This window comes from Epinephelus moara, chromosome 8, assembly GCF_006386435.1.
Source record: "Epinephelus moara isolate mb chromosome 8, YSFRI_EMoa_1.0, whole genome shotgun sequence".
Taxonomy (NCBI): Eukaryota; Metazoa; Chordata; class Actinopteri; order Perciformes; family Serranidae; genus Epinephelus; species Epinephelus moara.
The window spans coordinates 29197344-29223651 of NC_065513.1; the positions used below are offsets into that span (position 1 = coordinate 29197344).

The 26308-nt window shown below is 39.5% G+C and overlaps 3 protein-coding genes across 4 annotated transcripts; all 3 read right to left on the reverse strand.

Moving 5' to 3' along the window:
- Positions 1–2140: 2140 nt before the first annotated feature.
- ccl27a (chemokine (C-C motif) ligand 27a) lies at positions 2141–3334 on the reverse strand. The gene is made up of 3 exons (XM_050051352.1): positions 3205–3334; positions 2879–2996; positions 2141–2771 (listed from the first exon to the last, which is right to left on the reverse strand). The coding sequence occupies exons 1-3, from the start codon at positions 3266–3268 to the stop codon at positions 2660–2662; spliced, it is 294 nt and encodes a 97-aa protein (XP_049907309.1). The 5' UTR covers positions 3269–3334; the 3' UTR covers positions 2141–2659.
- A 5201-nt stretch (positions 3335–8535) lies between these two features.
- On the reverse strand, positions 8536–10888 carry avp (arginine vasopressin). Its single transcript, XM_050051078.1, has 3 exons — positions 10624–10888; positions 9240–9444; positions 8536–9150 (listed from the first exon to the last, which is right to left on the reverse strand). The coding sequence occupies exons 1-3, from the start codon at positions 10741–10743 to the stop codon at positions 9014–9016; spliced, it is 462 nt and encodes a 153-aa protein (XP_049907035.1). The 5' UTR covers positions 10744–10888; the 3' UTR covers positions 8536–9013.
- A 2922-nt stretch (positions 10889–13810) lies between these two features.
- Positions 13811–24680, reverse strand: ubox5 (U-box domain containing 5). 2 transcript variants are annotated; one of them, XM_050052157.1, is made up of 7 exons: positions 24582–24680; positions 22988–23051; positions 21734–21835; positions 19576–20312; positions 18883–19469; positions 18586–18771; positions 13811–16697 (listed from the first exon to the last, which is right to left on the reverse strand). In XM_050052157.1, exons 2-7 carry the CDS (start codon positions 23039–23041, stop codon positions 16477–16479), a joined length of 1887 nt encoding a protein of 628 aa, XP_049908114.1. In that variant the 5' UTR covers positions 23042–23051; positions 24582–24680; the 3' UTR covers positions 13811–16476. The 2 variants fall into 2 exon arrangements, with proteins under 2 accessions (XP_049908114.1, XP_049908115.1); XM_050052158.1 differs by having other exon boundaries at positions 24557–24668.
- Between the last annotated feature and the right edge of the window lie 1628 nt (positions 24681–26308).

A 26308-nucleotide genomic window follows, 5' to 3' on the forward strand; every position in this document is an offset into this window, starting at 1 on the left:
CCACAAAGAGGCACAAATGACTTCGTAGAGATGGAAAGAAACTACAAAGAGACTCAAAATGACCACAAAGAGACACAACTGATTTCACAGGGATGGAAAGGAACTACAAAGAGACTCAAAATGACCACAAAGAGACACAAATGACTTCACAGGGATGGAAAGGAACTACTAAGAGACTCAAAATGACCACAAAGAGGTACAAATGACTTCGTAGAGACGGAAAGAAACTACAAAGAGACTCAAAATGACCACAAAGAGACACAACTGATTTCACAGGGATGGAAAGGAACTACTAAGAGACTCAAAATGACCACAAAGAGGCACAAATGACTTCACAGGGATGGAAAGGAACTACTAAGAGACTCAAAATGACCACAAAGAGGCACAAATGACTTCGTGGAGACGGAAAGCAACTACTAAGAGACTCAAAATGACCACAAAGAGGCACAAATGACTTCGTAGAGACGGAAAGAAACTACAAAGAGACTCAAAATGACCACAAAGAGACACAACTGATTTCACAGGGATGGAAAGGAACTACAAAGAGACTCAAAATGACCACAGAGAGACACAAATGACTTCACAGGGATGGAAAGGAACTACTAAGAGACTCAAAATGACCACAAAGAGGCACAAATGACTTTGTGGAGACGGAAAGCAACTACTAAGAGACTCAAAATGACCACAAAGAGGCACAAATGACTTCACAGGGATGGAAAGCAACTACTAATAGACTCAAAATGACCACAAAGAGACACAAATGACTTCACAAAGATGGAAAGCAACTACAAAGAGACACAGATTGACCACACAGAGGCACAAATGACTTCATAGAGATGGAAAGCAATTACAAAGACACACAAAATGACCACAAAGAGACACAAATGACTTCACAAAGATGGAAAGCAACTACAAAGAGACTCAAAATGACCACAAAGAGACTCAAAATGACCACAAAGAGACACAAATGACTTCACAAAGATGGAAAGCAACTACAAAGAGACACAAAATGACCACAAAGAGGCACAAATGACTTTGTAGAGACAGAAAGCAATTACAAAGAGACTTAAAATGACTACAAAAAGGGGCAAAACAACCAACACAAAAAAACTACAAAGCGAAACAAAACCAACCAACCTTTGTAACGATGAAGAGATGCAAAAAAAGAGGCTAAACAACTATAAAGTCTGTGTGTCTCACTCCTTTGGAGGAGAGGTGGTGGAGCCTTTTGCATGTCTGTTCCCAGAGGCCCACTGTCTCATTATCCGCCCATGCACAACATTGAATACTTTATTTAAGTAAAGGTAATGTAATCTAATAAATCTTAGTAAGAGTAAAATCTTGCCCCTTTAAATGAAGAATGTTGGATGGGATCTTTACAAAAATCTTAAAAAGGCCGAAAGGTCAAACCCAAACTAAGTTGAAAAACTGAGTGAATGTTTGTGCTCTGTAAAAGATGTCAACTTTAAATACATTTAAGTATCATACTTAAATAAAAAACATTAAAAAAATGACCCAATTTAAAAAAAGAAACCAAAAGTACAGTGACAATAACAAGACTAAATGAAGTTGTGTTCTTTCACCTCTTTGCCACTCGCTTTGGAATGAAGCCAAAAAAATCAAATAAATTAGCTCAGCGGAGCTTTGAGCTCGGTGAGGGTTTTACAGCCTTTATGTGGCAGCTTGTCTCTGTGGGATTTGTCCTGACAGGGGAGGGAGCAGGGTCATGGTTTCCATCCTCAGAGGACAAGACCGAACAGGGAAGGTTAAGTCCATTTTACTTTAATTTCTGTAAAGAGCTAAAGCTACGTATTTATAGAGCCCTCAATGTATTTAGTTTCCATCTGCTCATTTCTCTTCTTGTACAAATAAGGTATGACAAAGAACAAACACTCAGTAGATGTGAGAATGTATTTTGAAAAATATAAATTAAATACAGTATTAGCATGACATTAATGAGTGTCCTCTGATGCTGACCCAGATGACTGATCCTACTATTTTATCAGCAGTGACTGGCAGTTGTCAGCCTCCCTCTGGTTGCTGGTTTCTGACTTTGTTCTGAATGTGACTAGACATCACTAGTACATATAAAGACACAAATACAAATAATATAAACGAAAAATAAAATTTTATTTGATCACATTTTACAGAGATTTCTTTTTTCTTTTACAATGACTGTAGATATGCAGTGGTGGAAGTAGTATTCACATTATTTAACACAGTATAAAAATACTCTGTAAAATTCTGACCACAAAAGTTTTACTTGTAGTAAAGTACAGACGTATTAGCAACAAAATACACAGAAAGTATTAAAGTAAAAGTCATAATGCAGAATGGCCCCTGTTAATCCTGGCTAATTATCATAATCGATGCAATGACGTGTAAACGGCACTTAAATGTTGCAGACAGTTGAAGTGGAGCTTTACATACAACACACTGTTAGGTGGTTTAATCTATAACAATGCACCATATTTTATAAACTGATCACATGTTTTGTGCGTTTAATCTTAATCTGTAAAGTAACAGCAGTGGAAGTAGAGGTAGAAGTAGAAGTAGCATAAAATGGAAGGTCCAAGTACCTCTGAATGATCACAACCATTAAAGAAACACAACCATAAGGGGTTCCTGTATGACACAAGCTCTTGAAACACCAACTGTCTCAGTAAACTGCTTTCTGCTTGTTTCGTTTCACCCTCGACCGCAGCGAAATCAGGATTCTCTTCACTTTGGGATGAGCACATATGGGCTTCCTCATGTCCCTTACGTACAGCCTGTGGACACACAAGAAAAGGAAAGTATGCAAAAAGGAATTACAAAGCATTTTGTAAATACAAACTCACTGTGATCATTGAGCTTATTGTTGATGTTTACAACTTACAACAGTGCAGAGATGTCACAGGCGCCGCTGCTTTGCTGCATGGTCCACCTCTGGACCTTCTGCAGCACGCGGACAGGGATGTCCCTCTTTGTTGTGATGCAGCATTTTGGGATGCCGGCTGCAACGTGGGATTAATATCCATTATTAGATTAGGTAATAGGTAAGACAAAAATATGAAGCTGGTTAACACACACCTGCCCCTACCGATATAAATTAACATCTCAGACTTATTAAGAGCTGGTAAATAACTCATCCTCAGAAAAAAACTGATCCCATACATTTCTTGGTTTTAACAGGAGTATTTGCTATGATAGTGGAGTCCTTACCTTCCGTAAAGGTGATGGCCAAAGCAAACAGACAGACAACCACAAATGCAACTTTCAGCTCCATGATGACAGAGAGAGTGATGGGAAGAAAATCTGTCCTTGCTCTTTAAATACTGCCTCTGATCACACCTGTGCACCCACCCTCCCACAGACAGACGCAAGTGTGTGAACATGTGCTGGAACCGTCAAGCATCTCTCTGAATGCCACATGTTGCAAAACCTGAAGGCAATAAAATGGTGACGCTTAAGTAATTCAAAGGCAGCAACTTTAAAGTCTTTATGCAACAACAAACTTTCGTTTTGAACCTTTTGTTCAAACTGCTGCTGCTGGATGAGTGTGTGGTAAAGGTATGCTTGACTCGGACGGGCCCCAACAAGTTTAAAAACCACTTTTTAAACAGGATTATATGTGATTGACAGATGTGGAATTAAACTTTGGCAAATGCCACACCCAGAGTCACGAAAGAGAGGATATAGTTTAAGCAATTGAGGTCAAATGGAAACTTAACAAAGATTAAGTGGCAAAGGTCTTTAAGCAGCGTGGTCAAACATCGGCGTAGAAAAGGAAGGAAAGATATATTGAATTATATACGGTCTTGGGGCAGATTAGCATGTGTGATTAGTGCGGTGCTCTGTAATGTTTTGATGTTGAAAAAAATAATTATTTTAATAAGCATTTGGGCAGCGGTTTGGAGAGATGATGATGGGAACAAGACTTCAAACAGAGGCACCTGAATCAGCAAACGTGCTTTGCTTCGAAGTCCATGAGCAAGACTCTCTCTGTAGATGGCCCTGACCTTTGACCTCTTTATGGAGGGAAGAGCTAAAAATGTAAGTTATAAATGAGGGCAAATGAATTCTGACATTTGGCATCAAAGTCCAAAAGCCAAAAGATTGCATGTATTGATAAATACAAATCCCCGTTAATAAATCCATGCTGACAAGGATGACAAGATATTATGCTGACCTGATACTGCAGACGCTGCAGCTGTCACATTCGCTGTGTGCTCGGGTGTGGCTTGCCAATCTCTGCCACATTTTGTGCAATTTATCTGAGCGTGCAAACCACACAATATAATTACTGCAGGAAAAAAATAAAGAGCTCCCCAGGGGAATTTTTCTGGTAGCAACATTGACAGACTGGCTACTTGAGTGCTTGGGAAAAGTTGCTGGTGTGTAAGCAGTTTAAACCAACAAAAGAACACCGTGTTCGTATGATATTTGGTTTGCATGCAACAATAAAAACCTGATCCCATACAAAGCCTTCAAATCACAACAGTTTTGTTTTCTCTTGTCACAGTCAGTTTAATCTTGATGTAGTGCTGGCTGACATGTTTTTTTTTTAAACTTTCAAATCTGGAGGATCTGTTTTCGTCTTTAAAAGAAGCCACTGTGATCTGGTTTGACTGCATTGGCTGCCTTACCCACAGCTTGCTTTCCCTATTTCTCCACGCCCCGAAACGCTGGAATAGTCTGCCTCAAGGACTTTGGGGCTCTAAATCATTTTTATGTGATTTTTGTTTTGTCTTGTTTTATCATGCTGTTTTTTTATTTTCCTTTTTTAGTGTTTTATTATAAATGTCATGATTATGTACTTTAATGTTAAGCAATTTGTGTTGCATTATATACATGAATTGTGCTAAATAAATAAAGTTTCTTTTCATTTATCATTCATCTATTTTTGCTTAAAACCTCTCACCAGTCCCATAAAATTCACCTAAATCCACCTAAACGCCCTATCTAAGGCATACCTAACATAAATGAAAGGCTGCTCTTGTTCTATTTTCAGTACATGTACATGCATGATCTCATCTGAAAAGAAACAAGTCTTTTCATCAACAGACTCATTGTAAATGCCAAATCTGTCATTGAGTAATATAAGTTTCGACACCTTTTAATGAAAGGGGTTTTTTGTCTTTTAATCTTCACCTGAATATTTTCTTTAAAACAGATGCTGCAGATGACTAGAACCGGGACGTATCAGATTCAGAATACTTTATTCAGAATACTTTATTAATCCCCGGGGGGAAATTGTTTATATCGCCTGGAAAACACAATGGGATCGTAACGTGAAGCTTCAGCTAGTCCAGATTCAAGGCTGATAACAAGCAGCTGTGGCTCAGAGGTAGAGGTCAGAGGTCGTGCCATTGTTCGATCCCCAGCCGTCGAAGTATCCTTGAGCAAGATACGGAACCACAAATTGCTCCTGGTGGCTGTGAGTGTATTAAAAACTGAGCAGGTGGCACCTTGTATGGTAGCCTCGGCCATCAGTGCGTGAATGGGTGAATGTGACTCATAGTGTAAAGAGTGCTTTGAATGGTCAGACAAGTGCAGGTTCATTTACCATAACAAAATCACAGGAAATAATCATTTTACACATGTTTTTCTAAGATTTGTTCCGCACTCTTCAGAAAAGAGGGTAAAACAATGTACAGAATGTGTGATTATGAGCGAAAACAAAGCAGCAAAGACAGAAATGTCTGTTTAGTAGCTCAGTGTATATAAAAACACCTCTAGAAAACCCAAACTGATAACAAAAAAGACTGTTTTCTTCTCTTAGGTCTACAGAGGAGCCATCTGTTGATCATCTCTGCACATTTATAACAGTCTATGATGATACACAGCCGTGCTTTGGGCATAATGCTAAACACAAAGTAGCTGATGACATTCCCACCACATCCCGCTCAGCCATTTGGTAGAGCGCATTTTAAGTCACTATAACTTAATGAAAAATATGTTGAACTGAACTTAACCTCATTAACCATTGTTTATTCAGGGGAATAAGCTCTTTTACAGCAGTGCCCTGAGTTCACATTCAATGGGCTAAAAGGATACAAATATATAAAAGCAATTGCGAAAAAGTAGTAAAGTAGCAGAATATCAAGAATCTATCAAGAATTATAAACAGCAATTATAAAACTGTAAAAAGACGAAAAAGTTAAATAATTAAGAATGGAGTCTGCCATAAAGGACGGACACATAACAACAAAAGCAAAAACAACAATAAAAACAGTAATATGTAGAAAATCATGTCTGTCAATTAACCACAGCAGCAACACTGTAAAACAACCATATCATCTAGCACACACTTAAAATGATCTACCGACACATGCCTGTCCAATTTAAATACCTCTTGCAACTTGTGCATTTATGTGGGGCGAAAAAGCTAAAAGCGAATTTACAGAGCTCTGTACTGACCTGACTGAGCCATCTCTACCATTTGGTTTAGGCATGTTATGCTATAAAAAAAATCTACTAGATGCCACTGTGTCTTTTAAAAGGCTGCCTTTACAGGAGTAAATGAAAGTAAAAGGAAACGACCAAATTAAACAATCCAAATGGTAACTGGAAGTGTTCAACAGTAGAGCACTGTGTCATACAAAGGTCCCCTTTAAAATGACAAACATAGGACTTTATGTGTGTAACAGAAAAAGTCATTCCAGACATGACGGTTCTGTGTGGTATGGATTTTCAAAGGTAGGCATATCTTTTCCACATGTTAGTCTCAGAGGTCTAACTGAACAGATTCATGTAAGTTAATACAAAAAATAAAAGTCAAACAAAGGTCGAATACTTTTTTAACAACATGCCCAACCAAACAGTTCATTTGTCATTTTACAGTAAAGGTAGTGAGGCTAAGATTATAAATTCACATTTTTTACGGATATTAAAAAATATCAAAAAAATATCAGTATGATTTTTCAACATTTCTGGGGTGTTTAAAAAGCACTGTAATGGTAAATATCTAGAAAAAATATGTGGAAATAATACTGCCCCGTGATAGTCAACCTGTCCAGAGTGTACCCTGCCTCTCGCCCATTGTCAGCTGGGATAGGCTCCAGCACCCCGCAACCCATAACAGGATAAGTGGTTACCGAAAATGAATGAATGAATGGATACTAGTACTAAAAATACTACTAATTCCAACGTAAGATATTGATATATGTTGGTATACTAGCATATCACAAGCATTATAACAGTTTAAAGTTTGTAATTTAGATTTTTTTCTTTCTCTATTACCATAACCATCCCAACCATTTGGTTGGTTGAGGCCTGTATTTAAAAAACTATGGTGTCTGTTAAGAAATAAACATTCATTTTTGTTATTATAGCCTCTAGGAAAAAAGAAACTAAGCTAAGAAAAATTACCCATTGTTTTTTTCTTTGTGAGGATATTAAAGGTAAATCATAAACCAAAGTATTGGACGTATTAAAATTTGGCCTTGATGTTGGCACTAGATGAAGTTAAAGTTGGTACAATGCATCCTTAAGAGGGCAGGAATACGTGGCCCAAATTTTAAGACAATCCAGCCAGTAGTTGTTGAAGCATTTACCTTAAAACCACATCATCTTGGTGGCACTAAAGAAAAGTCTAGATACATCCTCTGGAACCATGAATTTCTGTACAAAATTTTGTGTCAATCAATCAAATATTGACGTCATTTTCTCTTTTTTGTTTCATTTTCAAAATGTCTGATAAGTAACTCTGCATTTTGCATAAATTATTAAAGGTCATTTCCACTGTAAACGATCAGGAAATCAAGCAGAAAGTCCTGCTGGGCTCCAAAATGGTGAATGAAACGAAACCCTACACATAATCTGTTTTAAAACACCATTGGATCATGTGAAGTAATATTCATTTACAGTTTGCATTACTCATGTAACATTGGCCAGGGGCAATGCGTGCACTGAAGGCTTGTAACGTTAAAAATAAACACACCAGTCAGACTTATGAGAAATTTCCAGTTTTCCTGAGACGCCACACAGGTGTTGGATCAGTCAAAACTGGTAAATGTCAAAGTATGGGAGGCCCCCGCTTCCTGTTCCAGCCTGATCTGGAGAACACTACAGACAAACTGCCGTCACTCCAGTCCTGGCAGAAACATCGACTCTCAATCATCACACACAAAGGAATACAACAATTAGAGACGAGTTTCTTTCATTTACGCAAACTTGACATGTTGATACACAGCAGAGAGAGCTGTGTGTCTTGAAGGAGATGAATGAAAGGTACGGCACTGATCAACACTGCCAGTTTGTGTTATAGATTCAACCACAGATGCAAATGATTTTAACCAACCATCTTTTCATCTACCTTAGACTCTTCTTTAAAAAGTCCAGCCTCTGTTGTCGCCTCTTGGCCCTCATATCAGTGTCAAGATTCATTTTAATTTCCTGTAACTGGATGCACCCATTATTATAAGCTGTTTTTTCAAACACACACACATGCATACACACAGAAAACATGCAAGTTTTGTCAGTGATTCATCTCACAGGTGTAATTACCTGGAGCGTGGGAGTAATGAACACAGACAGCAGCAAGTTTTTTTTGGCAGTGATACATTCTGTATTGTTTCTCCGATTGTCAATATACAATTATATCTCTACTACACGAGAACTGCATTGTCATTCGGCTGTTGTACATGGATGTCTGTAATCTCTGATCTCTGATTTATTTACAGTGTTTTCTGCTATGATTCACTTGTTTGAAATGGAGCTCTAAGGTGTCACATCCCCTCATATAGAATACAATTTTGTTTACAGTATGTGCATTAGTATATACATTTCTAAGGTTAGAACAAACATCTACTTTTCATTACCAGTATCATGATTTCTCTCCCCCAGGATCTGGATGACAAAAGCCAATTACTTAAGTTAGAGATGGTTCTCTTTCTGTGACCGTCTACACAGAGATATCACAGCAGTAGGGGTTAAGAGAGAACAAAGTTTGACTTGGCATTTTAACAACAGGGCTAATCTTCATTCTGCTGCACCTCCGGGCCCTGAGAAGCCTCTGCAGAGATCAGTATCAGTACTCAGTCTGTCCTCTGGTGGCTACGTGCAGCAGGCGCATCAGCAGTTCTGCAGGTGAGCTCCCTGCAGAGCCGTGAGCCGGATCCGAGGCCTCGGTGTCCCCCAGGCAGTCAGGGTCCACCATGCAGCTCTCTGAGGAGGAGGAGAGGATTTTATTCAAAGTTTTCCAAATCATATTAGTCTTATTAAGGTGTCTGAACATGACAAGCATCAGACTGTACCTGAGTTACAGCAGAGTCCTGAAGCAGCGCAGCGTCCTCCCTCAGAGCCACAGGGTCTCCCTCCTGCCTGGCAGGGCGTGAGCAGGTAGTTCTCCTCCACACAGTGAGCTGTTTCAGGGGAGCCCAGCAGGCAGCCGAGGCCCTCCCCGCAGCAGATACTGGGGCCGAAGCAGCGACCCCTGTCTCCGGGGCCACAAGACATGCACTGAAGGAGAATGGGATATATTGGAGCATTAATCAGGTGCTATTGCGGTAAAGATTCCTAACTTCCTTTATTTCCTCACTTCCTCTCCTCCCCATTTCTCAGCACTGATTGGTATCTTTCACCCGCTCACATCTATTTAAACCCTGAGCACCATTTCACTCATTCTTTCTTCATCACACGGGGCGGCATTGCTGGTAGGCAGTTTCCTTCTCTTTAGTTTATCCTGTACATAATTACTTTAAACTTAGAGTATTATCTATCCTTATTAACATGGACACTGAAGTTCTAATTTTGTATTTCTTTCTTTCAGATTCAAAACCAATGTGTGTTTGCTCCTCTCTTCATGTTTAATTGCAATTTAAGTTCAGAAATGAACCTTTGTGTGCAAAGAGTTTCAGTGGCTGATGTATTCTGACAGATGCCCATGATAGTTGACCTTTTTGAATGTCCTCCTCCTTAACGGCAATAAATCCAGTGAATTATTGATGGGACATTGCTGTTTTATTTTGGCATTGCACACTCTTCTGGTGAAACTGCAAGAGCTTTCACTCTGGTAATGGGCTTGATATAAGCCAAAAAGCTGATTTTTAAATACTGGAAAATGGTTGCATGATTTTCTGTTGCAATTAATCTCACTTCAGTGTGTATATTTCTCATGTATTTATTAACTTGCCTTTACACTAGAAATAAAAATGAATACAAAATTGTTTCCCTATAAGCTACAAGACACAAGTTTGTCACACACACACATTTTAAAACATGTTTATCTGACATTATGCTCCTGAACAAAGAAAAATAGTGAGAAAAAATTGCTGCCATCTTACACAAACCACAACTTTAAGTTGTTATTGCTATCATAATTGCCTTTTATCATGGTCCTTATAAGATTTTAGTGAGCAAAATGGCTGGGATTGTTCTTATTAGATGTCAAACCAATAAACCATTTATACCAATTTGATCTAAAAAAAAGTTTCCCAGATTTTATACTTGCAATTTCCCTGATTATTTTTAAGAATTATTTTACAAAGATATTAAGTTTTTAAACTCAAAGGCAGCTTTGGAAATTTACAATCCAAGACATAAATAATAGGGAAGGAAAAACAGGAAAGCTAGGGCTATGATAATAGAAATAATCTAGGAAAGTCAAAGATGATGTCTCAGAAAAATGATGGTCCTCACCTGTCTGATCCCAGTCTCCGGCAGCGCTCGCTTCCCTCCTCTTGGGCAGTTCTGGATGTAACAGGCGGATGAGAGCGTGAGGAGTCCCAGGACGCACAGGGGGAACAAGGAGTGAGGCATCGCTGCTGCTGGTGGTTCTGGATGAGCGCCGCGCACCGGTATGTCCTCTGCCCCGGGTGGATGTGTGACTGATGCCCCGGTAGAGTCCTCACTTATAAGCAGATGGACATGACCTGACAAAGCGACTGACACTCGTATCTGACGTCAGTGTCGTGTTGTTCTGCTCTGCACATGCACGCGCGCCCGAAGGCCACCTGCGTGCGTGTGCGCGCGGAGAGGTCGCGGCAGATATGGCTCTGCATCAGATGTGTGTCATCTAACAAATCTACACAAGCAAACAGCGGCGACAGCAGAAGATGCCTTTTCTGTATTCACGACTGCGCCGCACTTATTTGGAGTAACTTTCCTGAATAATCTGAGGCTGTGCTGCGGACAGCAGGAGGGTACACGCTGGAAATGGCAGAACATGAACAATTAATTAGACTTGTGGACAACTAATTACATTTACTGCAATAAGCGCAATGATTAAGTATATTTCATGGTGATCATGCACAATTCAGCTGTCAAGCTCATCCACTGTGAGACAGACATTTTTGACTTTTGTCACACCGAGGAAACTGTCATGACAACCCCAAGGTCACCCAAATTATCCTCCTGATGTAATTTCAAACTATTAATGAGCACAACAAGATTAGCATTTCAAATAAGCAAAAATATGTGAAACTCATTATGCTGTTAGGTGTCCTGTTGCATGCTTTGGGTTGTTTGTCACCTATTAGCTGTTGTGATGCTGATAAACAAGCTAAATGACAAAACTGAGCATCAGAGGCAGCAGGTGTGAAGGAGCACTTTTATTAGCATCACAACATTCAAGCTTTAAGTGTTTCAATAAATATAAAATGTGGCCTTTGCTTTGCTGTACGCATGGACAGTATGCAATTTAAAAGTTAATCAAAAATCACTTTGAAACTACATTTTTGAAAGTTTGAGGGTGGGCAAGGTGCCTGCCAAGCTGCAGACCACTGCAGGTCATTGTTCAAGACCAAAAAACAACTAAACTGGTTGTGATTCAGTGAGTCATCCCTGTTTTTAGTTGCTTTTGAGCGACCAAATGTTTTGTAGCACACTGTCCCTTCACTTTTTCAGCAGCTTTTTAGACACAAAAAGTAGTTGTTAGTTCCCGGGACATAGCTTCCTTTTTCTGGGCATGAAAAGCTGTTGTTTGTCACTGTTTTCTGGCAGGAATAGTGTCCTAATAAGTGGTTGTTTTTACAGAGACTTTAGCAGCTTACCAAGACATCATCTCTTTTCTTAAGGCATGAAAAATGTTTTTTTTACCAAGACATCGCTGCAGTACCTGTTGGGATAGTGGCCCAAAAAGCAGCTGTTTATTACAGAGCATTGCAGCATTTCCTGCCAGAAAAGTGGCCTGAAAAGCAGCTGTTTTTTACTGAGACATTACTGTTGCTCCTGCTGGGATCGTGGTTCGAAAAGTAGTTGTGTTTTATCAAGATCTCACCACTTTTTTTAAGGTATGAAAAACGTTCTTTTACCAAGACACCGCTGTGTTTCCTGCTAGAATAGTGGCCTGAAAAGTTGCTGTGTATTACAGAGCATTGCTGCTTTTCCTGCTGGAAAAGTGGCCTGAAAAGCGGTTGTTTTTTACCGAGACATCACTGCTCATCCTTTTTTGGCGAGACGTTGCGGCTTTTCTTAGCAGGCTAGTGGTCCTAAAAGCGGTTGTTTTTTTACCAAGACACTGCAGCTTTTTTATATGAAAACCTTTTTTCCACCAAGACAAAGCTGCAGTTCTTGTTGGGATATTGGCCCGAAAGGCAGTGGTTTTTTTTTTGGTTTTTTTTTTACAGAGACATTGCTGCTCATCCTGCTGGGGTAGTTGTCCGTAAAGCAACCGTTTATTACAGAGCATCACTGCTTTTCCTGCCAGAGAAATGGCTGTTTTTTACAGACGTCACTCCTATACCTGCCAGGAAAGTTGCTGCCAGGAATCACTGCTTTTCCTGCTGAGATAGTTGCCCAAAAAGCAGTTGTTCTTTACCAAAACCTTGCTGCTTTTCTTGGCAGGCTAATGGTCTGAAAACTGGTTGTTCTTTAACATGAACATGCAGCTTTTTTAAGGCATGAAAAGCTTCTTTTTTTTAACCAAGATGTCGCTGTTTCCTGTTGGGATAGTGACCTGAAAAGCAGCTGTCAATTACAGAGCATCACAGCTTTTCCTGCTGGAAAAGTGGCACAAAAAGTGGATTTTTTTTTTTTTTTAAAGAGCATCACTGCTTGTCCTGTCAGGATAGTGGTCCAAAAAGCGGTTGTTTTTTACCTAGACATTGGAGATTTTTTTTTTAAGGCATGACAAGATTTTTTATTTACCAAGATGTCACTGTGTGTCCTGCGTTTTTTTTTAGAGATATCACTGATGTCTTGGGGCACAAAAAGCTGTTTTTTTTTTAACCAAATATTGCTGCTTTTCCTGCTGAGATTGTGCCCACCAAACAAGGTATCTTAAGTCAAAACTTGAGCTTTTTCCAACCACAACCCAGTGTTCTGTATGGTTTTTTTTTGGGCTAAACCTAACCACAGCACTGTTGAAACATAAATTTTCAACATATCTGCTACATAATAAAATGCAAACGTAACGTATCCTGTGGTTTGCTGAGACGTACAATGCCACATTTTTTTCTGGCAATTGGTACTGACGTATAAAACAGAAAAATAAGCTAATCAGTCAATCTGACAAATCGAGGCTCCACTCCAATATACTGTCAGTATAATTTAAGTGCTTTATCTACCACTTGTAGCTGAACCCGTGAAGCTGATGTCTCCATTTTACATGCAAGAACAACTGATTCAGCCTTTGCTCGTACCGAGCGGATATAGGATCATGACCTTAGTTAAGCTTAATGTTGTCAAAGAAACCAACACATAAATGATGCTGTTTGTGATTGCATACACCAATGACTTCTGTTTTTCCTGACTTTGGTGTTTTCAACCCTTTTGTGCATGCAATAACAAACTCACAAGAGGCAATTAGAGTGAAGTGTTAAGAGGTAGAAAATGAAAACGTGGGCAAGGACATTCTGAAGGTCTTGTGGCCTCTGCTGGAGGACATTGTGCACATATTTATTTCCTAACACTGCATCTCAAAGGAAAATACAGTAAACAGTAACATAAATAAAGAAAAGAAATAAAACTAGAATCAGAATGTGGTGGCAGATGGAGGAAGTCAGCGGAATAAGAGAAACATGACTGAATAATAGCGATTTTAAAGAAATTCAGCTTGTCAGTGCTGCCTGATAAACACTTGCCATTGTGGAAATTCATACCAGCGTATTCACTTTAATATTTACTGATCAAAAATGTATTTAAATTATTATTATTATTAATATTTTCCTCCTGCAATTACTCTCAATAAAACAAAACCTATACCAAGAATGGAATGAATGTTAAGCAGTGAGTGGAGGGGAGGGCTGAGCTTGACCCGGTGTGTTTCCTCACAATGACCACACATCCTTGGGTGAACTTCATTTTTACTTTCATTCTTCTGGCCTCTTGCTCTCAGTACTCATGTCCCTCAACCTTCTCTTTGTGCGTCCTCGACACATCTACACATCCAGCATTTGTACAAAGGCTGCATAACCAAGGCTGCAGCTACTCAATGAAATGGCTAAGATGCGGAGGAGGGTGGTAGAGAAGAGAACATTTTTCTTTAAACAGTCTTTTACGCAAGATTTCTGTAAAGGTCTTTGCTTTGAGTGACATTACAAGTTGATTTAGCGACGTCACAGGTCCAAGAACGTTCTAAGAAATAGAGTGTGCCAGGGCTGACGTCAAAACCCAAAGTTTAGCATCGCGCTGGTTCCTGGAAGACAAAGTGAATGTGATTTTTGCATTGCGTTTTGGATTATGTCAGAAAATAAGCTCTGTGGCTAACACAAGTTTATGATACTTACAGGTTTTGTTCAGCTAGATAATCTTCACATATGAACACCTTTCATACCGCATTTAAAGCTTAAATGCGATCGCCAGAAGTAAAAAGCTAACGTTAGGCTTTAACGGACTACATGACTACTCCACGATCACATGACCCTAACATCACCGCCACTAAGCTTTCAACTGATTTTGGCCGCTTTATTTTAAAAACATTGTATAATGGGGAAATCAGACTGTTTAAGCTAAATAAGAAGCTGTAATGGCGGACTGCCAGCACTATCGCCTGTTCGGGGGTGATGACGTTTAATGTCCCTGACAGGGTTTGTAGTCGTATTGAGCAACTTGTTAGCAACCGCCTTTTTTACGACACGTAAAAGCTTCAAAATTCACAAGTAGGGTATTTACTGACGTGTTTTATGTCATAGAACAAAACCTGAAACTCACTTAAGCTTTTGTTAACCACAGACCTTATTTGAGGCATTTTACCAAAATCCCATTCAAAAAACGTAGACTTTTAGACGAGAGAACCGGAAGTGCTAAAAGTGCTAACGGAGTTCCGGGTTTACTGGCACATTCTATTAGGGCTGGGCAATAAATCGATATTGTGATGTGAGACTAGATATTGTTTTAGATTTTGGATGGCGTAATATCAGTAAATTGGTGTAATTTTCTGAACTTTCGAGACTGTTCTATTATTTGCCTTTAACACTTAGTCATTACTGATGATAATTTTATTCTACAAAATGGGCTACATGTTTTTCAGTTGCAAGTCAAAACCACATTTGAGATGTGCACTTTTATAAAAACAGACTGTGATTAAAATAAAATTCAAACTTCAAACTACAACTATCAAGAGGAATGGCGATGTGCAATAAAAAAACGAGCAGCACAGCGCTGGATTGCACGTGTGCTGCGGTGATTTCATTCATCTCACAGACTGATTTAGCATAGCACGTGCAACATACAGACTGATGTCACACTGTAGACAAATTAACAGACAGATTAAACAGCAGAGCAGCTCTGTGTATCTCTAAGTGTTGATGGAAAACTTCTGAGTGAGTGAGTGAGTGAGTGAGTGAGTGAGTGAGTGAGTGAGTGGGGCGGAGCTGTGTGGAGAGTGTGAGAGGAGAGATGCACACTGGTATGTGTCATGTAACGCAACTTGACCCTATATGGATGTAAACAATGTTGTCTAAATTTATATCTTTCTTGTAAATATATCGATATATCGTACATAGTCGTTATATCATATTTTCTGTGAAGAAAACTAAATAAAACTGTTATTTTTAAAGTTGACATTATCATTCAAGATATAAATTTTACACAATAAGGGCACAGTGAAGACCTGGACACAGGCTGTATTCACAGAGCTAAACAGTCTCGTCCTGCATTAGGAAAGTACACGGTAAAACCAACCAAAGAGCTGATAGAACAATGGCCAAGCATCAGGGAGAAGAAGACACTGAAGTTGTCAAAAAGTAGCTTATTAAGTATGTATGATTATTACAAATAAGTAAAAAAAAAAAAATACACAATACAGACATAGATATGCAGAGAATCATGTATTAAGGTCCCAAAAATTATTAGGAAAACAAGATTTACAGGAAATAATCTGCTGACAATCCACATTGCTTGTTTTACACAAACTTCCTGCAGTTACTGTGCTCACTATTTGAGTTAAGTGTACAATTTATCAGTTGTTCTTTTTGTTTCCCCACTCTGAGTTCAACATGGTCCTGATGCTAAAAAGCCACATCTGGACAATCCTGTCTTCACCTTGAGATCAATCCTCCTCATTTCTTCACTGGCCTTTGAAGGTGTAGGTTTGCCTTGTCACAGCAGCTGTCAGTGATGCACACGTATGATGTCACTGCGTGGGGAAGGGCTTTGACAGGCTGGACACAAGATGTGATTGGATGTTGATACAGTGACAGAGTTTAGTGTTTGTGACTCCCTCCGCAGGCAGGAATGGCAGAGCAAGTGACCACAGGTTAGACGGTAGATGGATGATGCAGATTTGGAGTAGACGGAAACTGAATGGGAACATGCGGAGCACGTCTTCTCACCTGGCAAGGACATGGGAGGAAAAAATTAATCATGGATTTACACTGATTCAGCATGAGGCATCAGAAACACTTTTCGATACTGTTTAATTGTTTTTCAGTGCATTTCACAAGTTCTTCTTTTCTTTCTTTTTTTTTGTGTCGTAAAATAAGTCTTTGGTCTAAGCCCCTCTCCCTTAATATATGAGATCCTCACATTTCCTGCACGCCAGTGATCCTTTCAACAATGAATCAGCCAAGTGTTTTCATGTTTTTGTGAGAAAGACAAGGAACTTTCCTGGCTGGTCCTCTGAATTTTGGCAACCAGGTTCCTATTAGTGTAAAAATGTTCTTGTGAAGCTTGACAAACCCTTTACAAGCTTTAGACAGAGCAGTTCTCCTGAGCTGTATTAAAGGAATGCAAGGCTCTGCACTGGTGGGGGCATGTTGCCTCAGGTAACAGTGAGACAAGGAAGTACAGTGTTTTAAGTTGCTATGATCACCAAATAAACAGTAGAAATAAGGTGTGCGTGTTGAAAAGTAATCTACCAGGAATCTGCAGTAGCATTCTGCACACTTGATTGGCCACTGCAGCACCTTGCTGGATGATGACCCTTCGCTAAGTCCCACCCCGGACACAGACTGATCAATCATAGCGTAGCATCGGGCCGGCTCAGACCATAGTCCGACAACAACACAGCTGTGCTCCATTGACTCTATGCAATTGTGTCAGCTTTCCTTCATTTTCAGGCTGGTTTTGTGGATTTGGAGCTAAATGTTGTGCCTGGGGCACGTCGTGTGTTTTATTGATACTCGTTACCTGGAGAGGTTGGAAAAAGATATATGTTTCTTCCCTGTTCCAAAACCAAAATCAAACCCTGAAAAGTGTAGGGTTAGCTAGCTAGCTACTGAAGATATAGCCTACTGAATGTATACACATGCTGCTTTTGCTTTGTAATGATTGTAACAGTGAAAAAAAAGACCGACCCTGCTGTACAGGAACCAGTGAAGGGAAGCAAGGAAACTTTGAGGCTGGCAGCGGCACGTGGGCAAAGCCAAACACTGTTCATCTGCACACACTGTGATGCCACACAGCTGGTTCAATATCAGCAAAGTTTCCCTTTATATTCATTGTCTTCTGTGGCGATCAGCAGTGATGTGGTGGTTCACTTTTACACTGTGATCTGTAGTCTATAGTTCGGCTTTAGCTTCTAACTATCTTTGTCTTTTTAGTCAGTTTGACATCCTGGATATATCCTTCAAACACAGACTGTAGACCCCTCTGTCTGCTTCTATTTCTTAAGAGAGACCATCACAAATGGGTGGGGCTTAGCAAAAGGTTGTGCTGCGTCCCCAATTTTCATAGCTTCCTCTTGAACGTGTGCTTACGATCGATCTGGCACCTGGTCGCTACCTTGTTATAGAGTCTAGCCCCTACACCCTGCACACTGGGGGTTGGGGCTACACATCACTACCCAAAGGCTGACGCCCATTAATGTTGCAAACACAGCAAAATGACAAGAAATGAGAAAACACAGCCGGGGGCAGGGTATCTGCAGATACAGACACTGTCACACACTTCTAATGGGCGATGACTGAGAGGGATTATTTTTGTATGAGTCTATATATTGTTTATTTGAGAAAATCCTGCTCATTCTGCCTTTAATGTTTTTGCAGATTATGCTGTTTCTGCTGCAGTTAATATCCAAATTGATTTATTACTATTTAAATCTACTGATGTCACTGCTATGAAACTAAATTGACCGCAGTTACCACCTCTTACAAAGGAGCGAGTCACAACCTTTGTAAAGCCACCTTTGACATTTACATAGGGTAGTTTATTTTGACACCCAAAAGGTTTTGGTTGGTGTATTTCTTCAGGCGTTGTAGAGTAGGTTTTTGTGAATCATACCTGTTGGAATGCTTGAAGTGCCCGCAGTCTGACCGCACTGTGAGGTGTTCAGTGTTTCTGAGTCAGGACCAACCCGTCTCTGCTGAGACAAGTTTGAGGTAAAGGACGGTCGGCCCTGCAGGGCAGAGAAGAGGGCCTCATCCAGACTGGCAGACAAACGCTGCTCATGAGAGCTGCAGCTGGGGTCTGAGGTAGTATGGAAAAGGTGTCAACGTCGACACAAAAGACAGGTCAGCAGAAAAAGAACAGCAGAGACAAGTTTTACTATGTTATTTTTACAGAACATATTATACTCACCTGAAACTGCATCATTTCTTGGTCTTTTTGTTTGAGGTAGTAGTTGCTTCTCAGCTGTCAAATCTTCCGTTGATTCTTCGGAAATTCCACTTAGACCTCGTTTATTTCTCCTCCCTAACTCTGATTTTCTCTCTGTAGTAAGAGGCTGGGAGTTAAATGTGTGATTGCCATTATTTGATGAACGTCTTAATCCAGTGTCTTCCATTTCTGTATTGTTTATTGAGCTTTCACTGAGACATAGAGAGTACTGGGACTGTCCATCTACTTTGGAGGCTATCAGTCTTGAGGCCTGTGGATTCTCTGCCTCCCTTTGTCTCCCCAACATCCCGTCCCTCCTCATCATCCCGTTCTGCAGGAGGAAGTGGTCGATGCGGCTTTTCAGCTGGGGGTTAGGAAGAGGCTGTGAGGTTGAAGTAAACGGGACGCCAGTGAAGGGATCGTTTGGGGGTCGACCCCAAGTTGCTTCCCTCTTCTGGTGCTCCTCCAGAGTGGTGTTGTCCACTGACACACCGCTGGGCAGCAGCATTGGCAGCATCATGACCTCCTGGGTTATCGGGTCGAGGAACTCCTCTGGGATGGAAAGATCACTGGAGTCAGACAAAAGTCCAGAAGATAATTATCAACATTGTAAGAATATCCTTGACTATTATGAGCTGTATTTTATTAACAAGAAGAAGCAGATTAAACATGTACCTTGGAGGTGTGGCTGATTGCAGGGGTGGTTTTGTCTGGCTGACAGAAGGGCCAAACAACCTGGGTCTTGGCAGCTGTCTTTTACTGGTCTCGTAAATTCTTTTAATCCTCTCCACTTCTTCTGCAGGGCAGCAGCGAGCAGGTTGTCCCCACACAGCCAAAGTCTTGAGCCCCATAGCAGACGCTGCACCACCAAACGGCACAGTCACACGAAGCTGTGTCACAGCACCTAATGAGAGCAGACCCCGACTCCATAGCTCCTCTTGCCGACAGTTCGTAGGTTGTGGGAGTGGTGTGGAGAGGAATGGGGGCCGGGGGCGAAAATTTGAACGTGTGAAACAGACTTGAGTTTCCTCCCTAAGTTCGCAACGACCTACCAGTTTAAACTCTGGTTCAGGATTACTGGATTCGGTGTTTGACTGATGCTTGAACGCATGGCCTCTTTGCTGAGGCTCATCTGGAGCTTCTTCACCCCACTGCTGGGCCTGAAGTCTCCACTGGTGGCCATTACTCTGGTGTGATTTACTGTTCTGCTCTTGTTGTTTTTCTCTGCTCTGTTTCTGGTCCTTTACCTGTTGAACCCGTTCCTCGCCTTGGGCAAAATTCTGGGAAGGAAGCGAATCAGAGCTGGTGCTGATCTCCAGTCTCTTGCAGGCCTGGCCCTTGTCCATACCCCAGGGCCACAGCTCCACATCCACCCTGCACAGCTCCACCTGGAAGCCAAACTTCAACGTCACCTGAAGAGAAAAGGTGAATATTACTAGTGTTGCCACAGATCTTACACCCTTCTATAACTTTGGCAAATATTAAGATGCTAAAATTATAGTATGGATGTTGTTAGAATTAAAAGCTAGCATGAGAGGGTGTACTTCAACTATGCATGTGACTTTAAGCTTTTGAGTGAGTGGGTAAGTGCGTCGAAGCACTCTGTCTTGACCTTGTTAGGATTTCTCATACTTTGATACTACTTTCTATACTATACTTATTTTTAAGGTCCAGTGTGTAAGTGGCATCTAACAGTGGGGATTCAGACTGCAACCAATTGAAACTTCTACCAAGTGTAAGGCGTGTAGGAGAACGACAGTGGCTGACTCGAAAATGCAAATTACCTTATCTAGAGCCAGAGCTTGGTTTGTCTTTTCTAAGCTACTCTAGAAACAACTATTCTTATTTTCAGATTACAAACTAATGAAAAGATAGTTACAAATATTATGTACCAGTCCTGCCAATAAATTCTTCTAAATCCTTCACATTGGACAGTTTAATGTATTTTGTTTTGATGCCCTCTGATTCTGTAACGCCGTGATGTCTTGTTTTGGAATACTGAGTCTCCTGTCTACACAACAAACTTACCCTTGGCTAAAAAAAGATTCCAAGAAAAACTTGAATGAATCACTACACCCTTCCTCGCGAGCGCTCCTGCCTTGGATTTATAACTTCATTATCAGGAGATATTTTAAGACTACAATGCCATTCATCTTACAGGTGCTTGGACAAAATGACATCGACAGTAGCCACCTCCGTGACAAAGCATAATTGGAAACTTCACGTTTGGTGTTAAAGGAGAATGTTGCTTTAAAATCACATGACAAATATGAAGCCATAGACTTCAGGATGGTATCAATCTTCTTATCAAACCGCAGAAATACCTGGGGCATGGATGCTATGCGTCAGGTAGGTAGGGCAGAGTGTGTTTTTACTTGTGTGGTTGTGTGCCAGCTAACTGTGTGTGTATTGAGGTTTGAGTGATAATGCAGTTATTGATGCAAGGTTTGGAAGTGTACACGCTATATAAACTGGTATTGAATTAATTAATTGGATTGTTTTAACAACAGAATGCATGATTTGACTGATTTATTTTCATGTGAATTATAAAAACACTCACAAGGTTGCTCTGCTGCACCACAGTGCCTCTGATACTATAAGGTACTTATTTTATTCACTTTTAAACAGATTTTACTTGTTATTTTACACAGTTTTATGTTGTTTTTAAATGTTGGAGGGCTGCTAAGCCAAGCACAGAGAAAAATTAAACCAGCCATGTAAAAAAAGAGAACAGCCGCACAATGCTCAGCGGGTGTGCGCATGTGCCCGGTGTATTTTGGCTGTAACTATCAGCAAAAAAGTAAACCTCTTCCAAAGTATGCTGTCATGTTACCTGTACAGGTGGACGTAAAAAGTATTCAAGCTTGAAGCCCCGCCTCCGGAGAGCTGGGTCGGCTGACACGAGGTTTGTGACATCATAGCCATCTGCACACAGCTGTCGTTGGAAAACAAATGACATAGGAATTTATATTCTTTCTTGATAGCTTGAAATAAAACACAAAGAGATAAGCTACAGTCTGAAATATATAAAATAAATTACATTTTTCATGAGACAATGAAAAAATGTCAGCATACAACACAAGCCTCTTCTGCTCTCGAATGCAAGCAAAAAAGTCATCAGAATGGTTGGCATCATTTTAACTGGGTTTCAAAGATTAATACCAGGTGTAGATTTTTCAGGTTTAAGTTTAAGTTTATTTAAGTTTAAGTTTATTTAAGTTTAAGTTTATTTACTTTATTAATCCCCTAAGGGGAAATTCAGTGTTTTTCACTTGATACATGGCAAACTTGTCTGTCCAATTAAAATCATTTTACTACAAAGTGTTAATTTGTAAGTGTTAATTTTAGTCATGCTGTTATTTCTGGGGGCTTGTCTAAGTGGAAATGTGGCTCAGAACAGCACATTCAAGTGAGACTTAACAATACAAATACAAACTCTGTTAAGCATCACACAGAAGGATACAGTATATAGGACAATAGAGAGTGAGGTAGAAGATGAGTAAAAGAAATATATAACTGAACATCTTTCATCCCAAGTGTGGAGAAAATACAGTCATAATCAGATTACAAAAAAATACAAATAAAAAGAACATAACAAGGTCAGCTGTGATTCAGTCGCCCACACACCACTTTGTCACTCTGCTTTCTTTATTCTACGTCCTCCACCTCCCCTTTTTGCTATTTTGTGTTCATCTACGTTGATTCTCCCTGTTCGTCTTAACACATATGGGACCTATTCATTCTCTAAAAGGTGAATAAGGTGAATGCGGCTGCATATGCACTCTCCTCGATAGGAACAAATGTAAAAAGACAGTGGCACTCAGAAAAATAATATAATAAGGACACAGGCCCTAAGACACTATCATTAAAGAGTAGAAATTAGAGTTTTTAACTTATTTAATGTACCAGCTAACTGCTGCTAGCACGAGTAAGTCTACATGTCACCTAGGCCTATGTGTTGCTGCAGTTTCCTATTCCAAAACAGCAAACAAAAGAAAAACACCCAGGGAAGCATTGTATACGTGAGATGAAAAAATCATCTCGAGAAAGGTACAGTTACGTGATAGGTCAATGAAATGTGTCGCACCTTGTTGCAATGAACTGTTGTACAAAAGGGTGGCAGACAGAGATTAACAACCATCTCCTCCAACCTGCGAAGACACAAATTGATTTTTAGAGCTATAGGTGTTCCTTTGAGTCACTTATAGTCAGCTCATAGGTCAAGGAAAAATGAGTCATTCAGTAAAAGAAATTCTTCAACACTGACATATTGACAAACCACACTGTCTTTTATTGGTAAGCCACACTGCCCCACATTCTTAGAAAGTCATCACATTTTTTGTGTTTACACCTAATAGTTTATATGACCTTTGACCACATAACTAAACGACCTACACTGACTACCTGACTGACTCACCTCTCGTCAACAATTTAACAGTGAGTTCAACAAGGTAAGCTCACACAGTATTATTGTGTCAAGTAATACAGTGATAAAAAAGGAAGTGACTTCCACTTATGTTTGCCATCTGGCCTCTCAGCCTAAATAAAATTAAACAAAATGAGCAAATTCATAGTACCTCAACACTGACAATAAATTATCCATCAGTTCAGTTCTGTGGCTGCCACTATTGAAAGCCACAGAAAGTTAGTGCTGAAATAATTAGCAGATTAATCTGTTAGTCAATTGAGAGTAAAATGAACAACAGTTCAGCTAAACAACTGACCAATTAAGTAATTAATCAAAAGAAAATGACAAAGATTTGCTGTATTTGAGTTTTATATCACTGTAAATTAAACATCTTTGGGTTTGGGGGTGTTCATTGGACAAAAAAATGCCCTGAGAAACTGTGATGTGCATTTTTGGTTTAGTATAATCCTATATTTTCTGGACTAAATTAATAATCAAATAAGCCTACAAATAAAATGAATAAGAGCTCAAGGGGTTAAGCCTACTGGTTTTGTTAGATGTAAGAGACTTAATCAAAAACTACTCCGATATTAGATTTATGTTTACAGTATTTTTTCGAGCTGTAATGCTGCTGTTGTTTGTCATATATGATACCTATCTGAATATGTATGGCTGTTGAATTGTTGGTCGGACAAGACCTGAATACACCTGAACGTGTGGTGGCAATTTTCACTATTTTCTGACAGTTTATGGACCACAGGACTAAATTATCAGCAGAGAAAATAAATGGAAAAATATATAATAATAAAAATAATATATATCAGCCCTATCCAAGATAATTTTACAAATAACTGAGTCATCTAGGGGCTTATCCAGGTACTGGAAACTACTAACTTTACATTACATGTTAAGTTAACGTTACATGTCAACAAGGAAACGAACTGATGTTAACGTTACGTTACGTGTTAATTAATTTTACAGATAATAAATATTCATGGCCCTTGTTGGAAGCTCATGGCCTCACACATAATTTACTTACCGATATTAAAAACATTTCAATGTGCATCTTAACAAAGCTAAGTTCATAGTTAAGCTAGCTGTGACAGTATGTTATGGTATACGTTAACGTTATTCAAATAACGTTACGCTACAAGTAGCTAGCAAAATGATGATGGCTAACACTGCTAATGCTGAGCTAGACAGTCAATGGTAACATAAGCTTCGTAAACTACTGGAGACAAAGCTTACGTTTCTTGGTTGCTGACAAACTTGCCTGTTTGGTTTTTACTTATTTGGCTCCTCTGGGCAACTTCAGGAGGTGGCTAGCATCTATTAGCCATTAGCTAACATAGCCGGCACAACTACGGTAGGCGAGAAGGAACATTCTTCTCTTTTGGTAATTGCGAAATTCGATAGTGTCCAACGGGTGCAACAAGTGTTGAGTAAATTCAGCAGGAATAGGCTTCATTTAATTGCTTGTCCGCTGACATTTATGTGCTCGTTACAGCCCTTTAAAGATTGAATAACTGCAAATGCATTTTGTCTCTCTCTTTAACCTCCTCCTTCACATGGTCGTTCATCTTAAGGCTACAAGATGCAACCCTGCAGACACTTAAGATAAGATACACTTTATTGATCCTCCAGGGGGGATATTCAAGTATCACAGCAGCACAAGACAAAATCAAAGGACATTAAAAAAGAATAGGATTAAAGAGAAGAAAATTAAGATTAAAGATAATAATAGATAGCCTAAATAAAAGATAAAATAAAATTGCTACAACAGATGAATAAAGTGGGATACATCAGTGGGATGTATGCTGTTCCCCCGGACTTCTTTGGTTTGAAGACTCTTTGGTCATTATTACACATTTCCTTAAAATAATGTCAGTGCTCCCAGCATCCCTCTACTGTGTCAGAGTAGAAGATATTTAGTCAGCAATACTTTACAACCTTTTTAATTTTGATCCCATAAAAACATGCTACTTGCAGCCCCTCCTCACTGGCTGCATATGTCAAAGGATTTATAAAGCCAGGTCCAGTGGTAGAAAACATTTAACTGAGTACTACTTTATATTTCTACTTCACAGCATTTCAGAGGGAAATATCATACTTTTTTTGCTCCACTATAGTAATGTGACATCTATAGATCCTTGTTAATTTGCAGTTTAAGATTTTACATACAAAACATATAGCTATTTGGGACCAGTAGGACACGATAATTATAAAAAAAAAAAACCCCTCAACATTATAAATGATAATTAAGTCCCAATGACCTCAAATGAGACGATATTGAAGTCTTCAAATGAGTACCTCCTTATTATAGGTGTCCTAGCTTGTTATTGTTGCTAAAATTAGTCAAATTTGTTGCCATATCAAACTACAAACATTATTAATCAGAATTAAACATGTTTCAACCATAAAATCTGATCAGGTTTTTACCTTGTTCACTTTTGTGTCAGGATTGGCTGCAGACTGACTTAACAGATGGCTGCCATGTTGTTTTTAGTAGTGTACTGTGCTTTCACTAGCACTAGTTGGCACAAAAGAGTGTCCATGAACGGGAGCAACAGGTCAAGTTAAGTCAAATGAAGTATAGGGTCAAGTAAGTGCATTGCTACAGATTAAACTACCCAACAGCACATGAAGTGGTTAAAAAGATCTCTACCTAAACCAGCTGTACCTATATTAAAATACTGTTGAAATGTTAATGCATCAGTGCTAATAATTAAATGACATACTGTACTAGTACATTCTGTGTAATTTACTTTTGGTCCTTATTCTGCTGATAATACTAAAGTACTTTTAAGATTTCCTATGCAGGACATTTACTTGTAATGGAGTACTTCTACAGTTTGATTGCTAGTAGTACAAGCTCTAAATGCCTCCTCCACCAATGGACTGTACAACAAAGTGTACAGTGCATTTTGTTTTAATACTTTTTAGAGGTCTGGTGGAGTAAAATATGAGTAGTTAACAAGAAAATATGATTGGACAACAGTC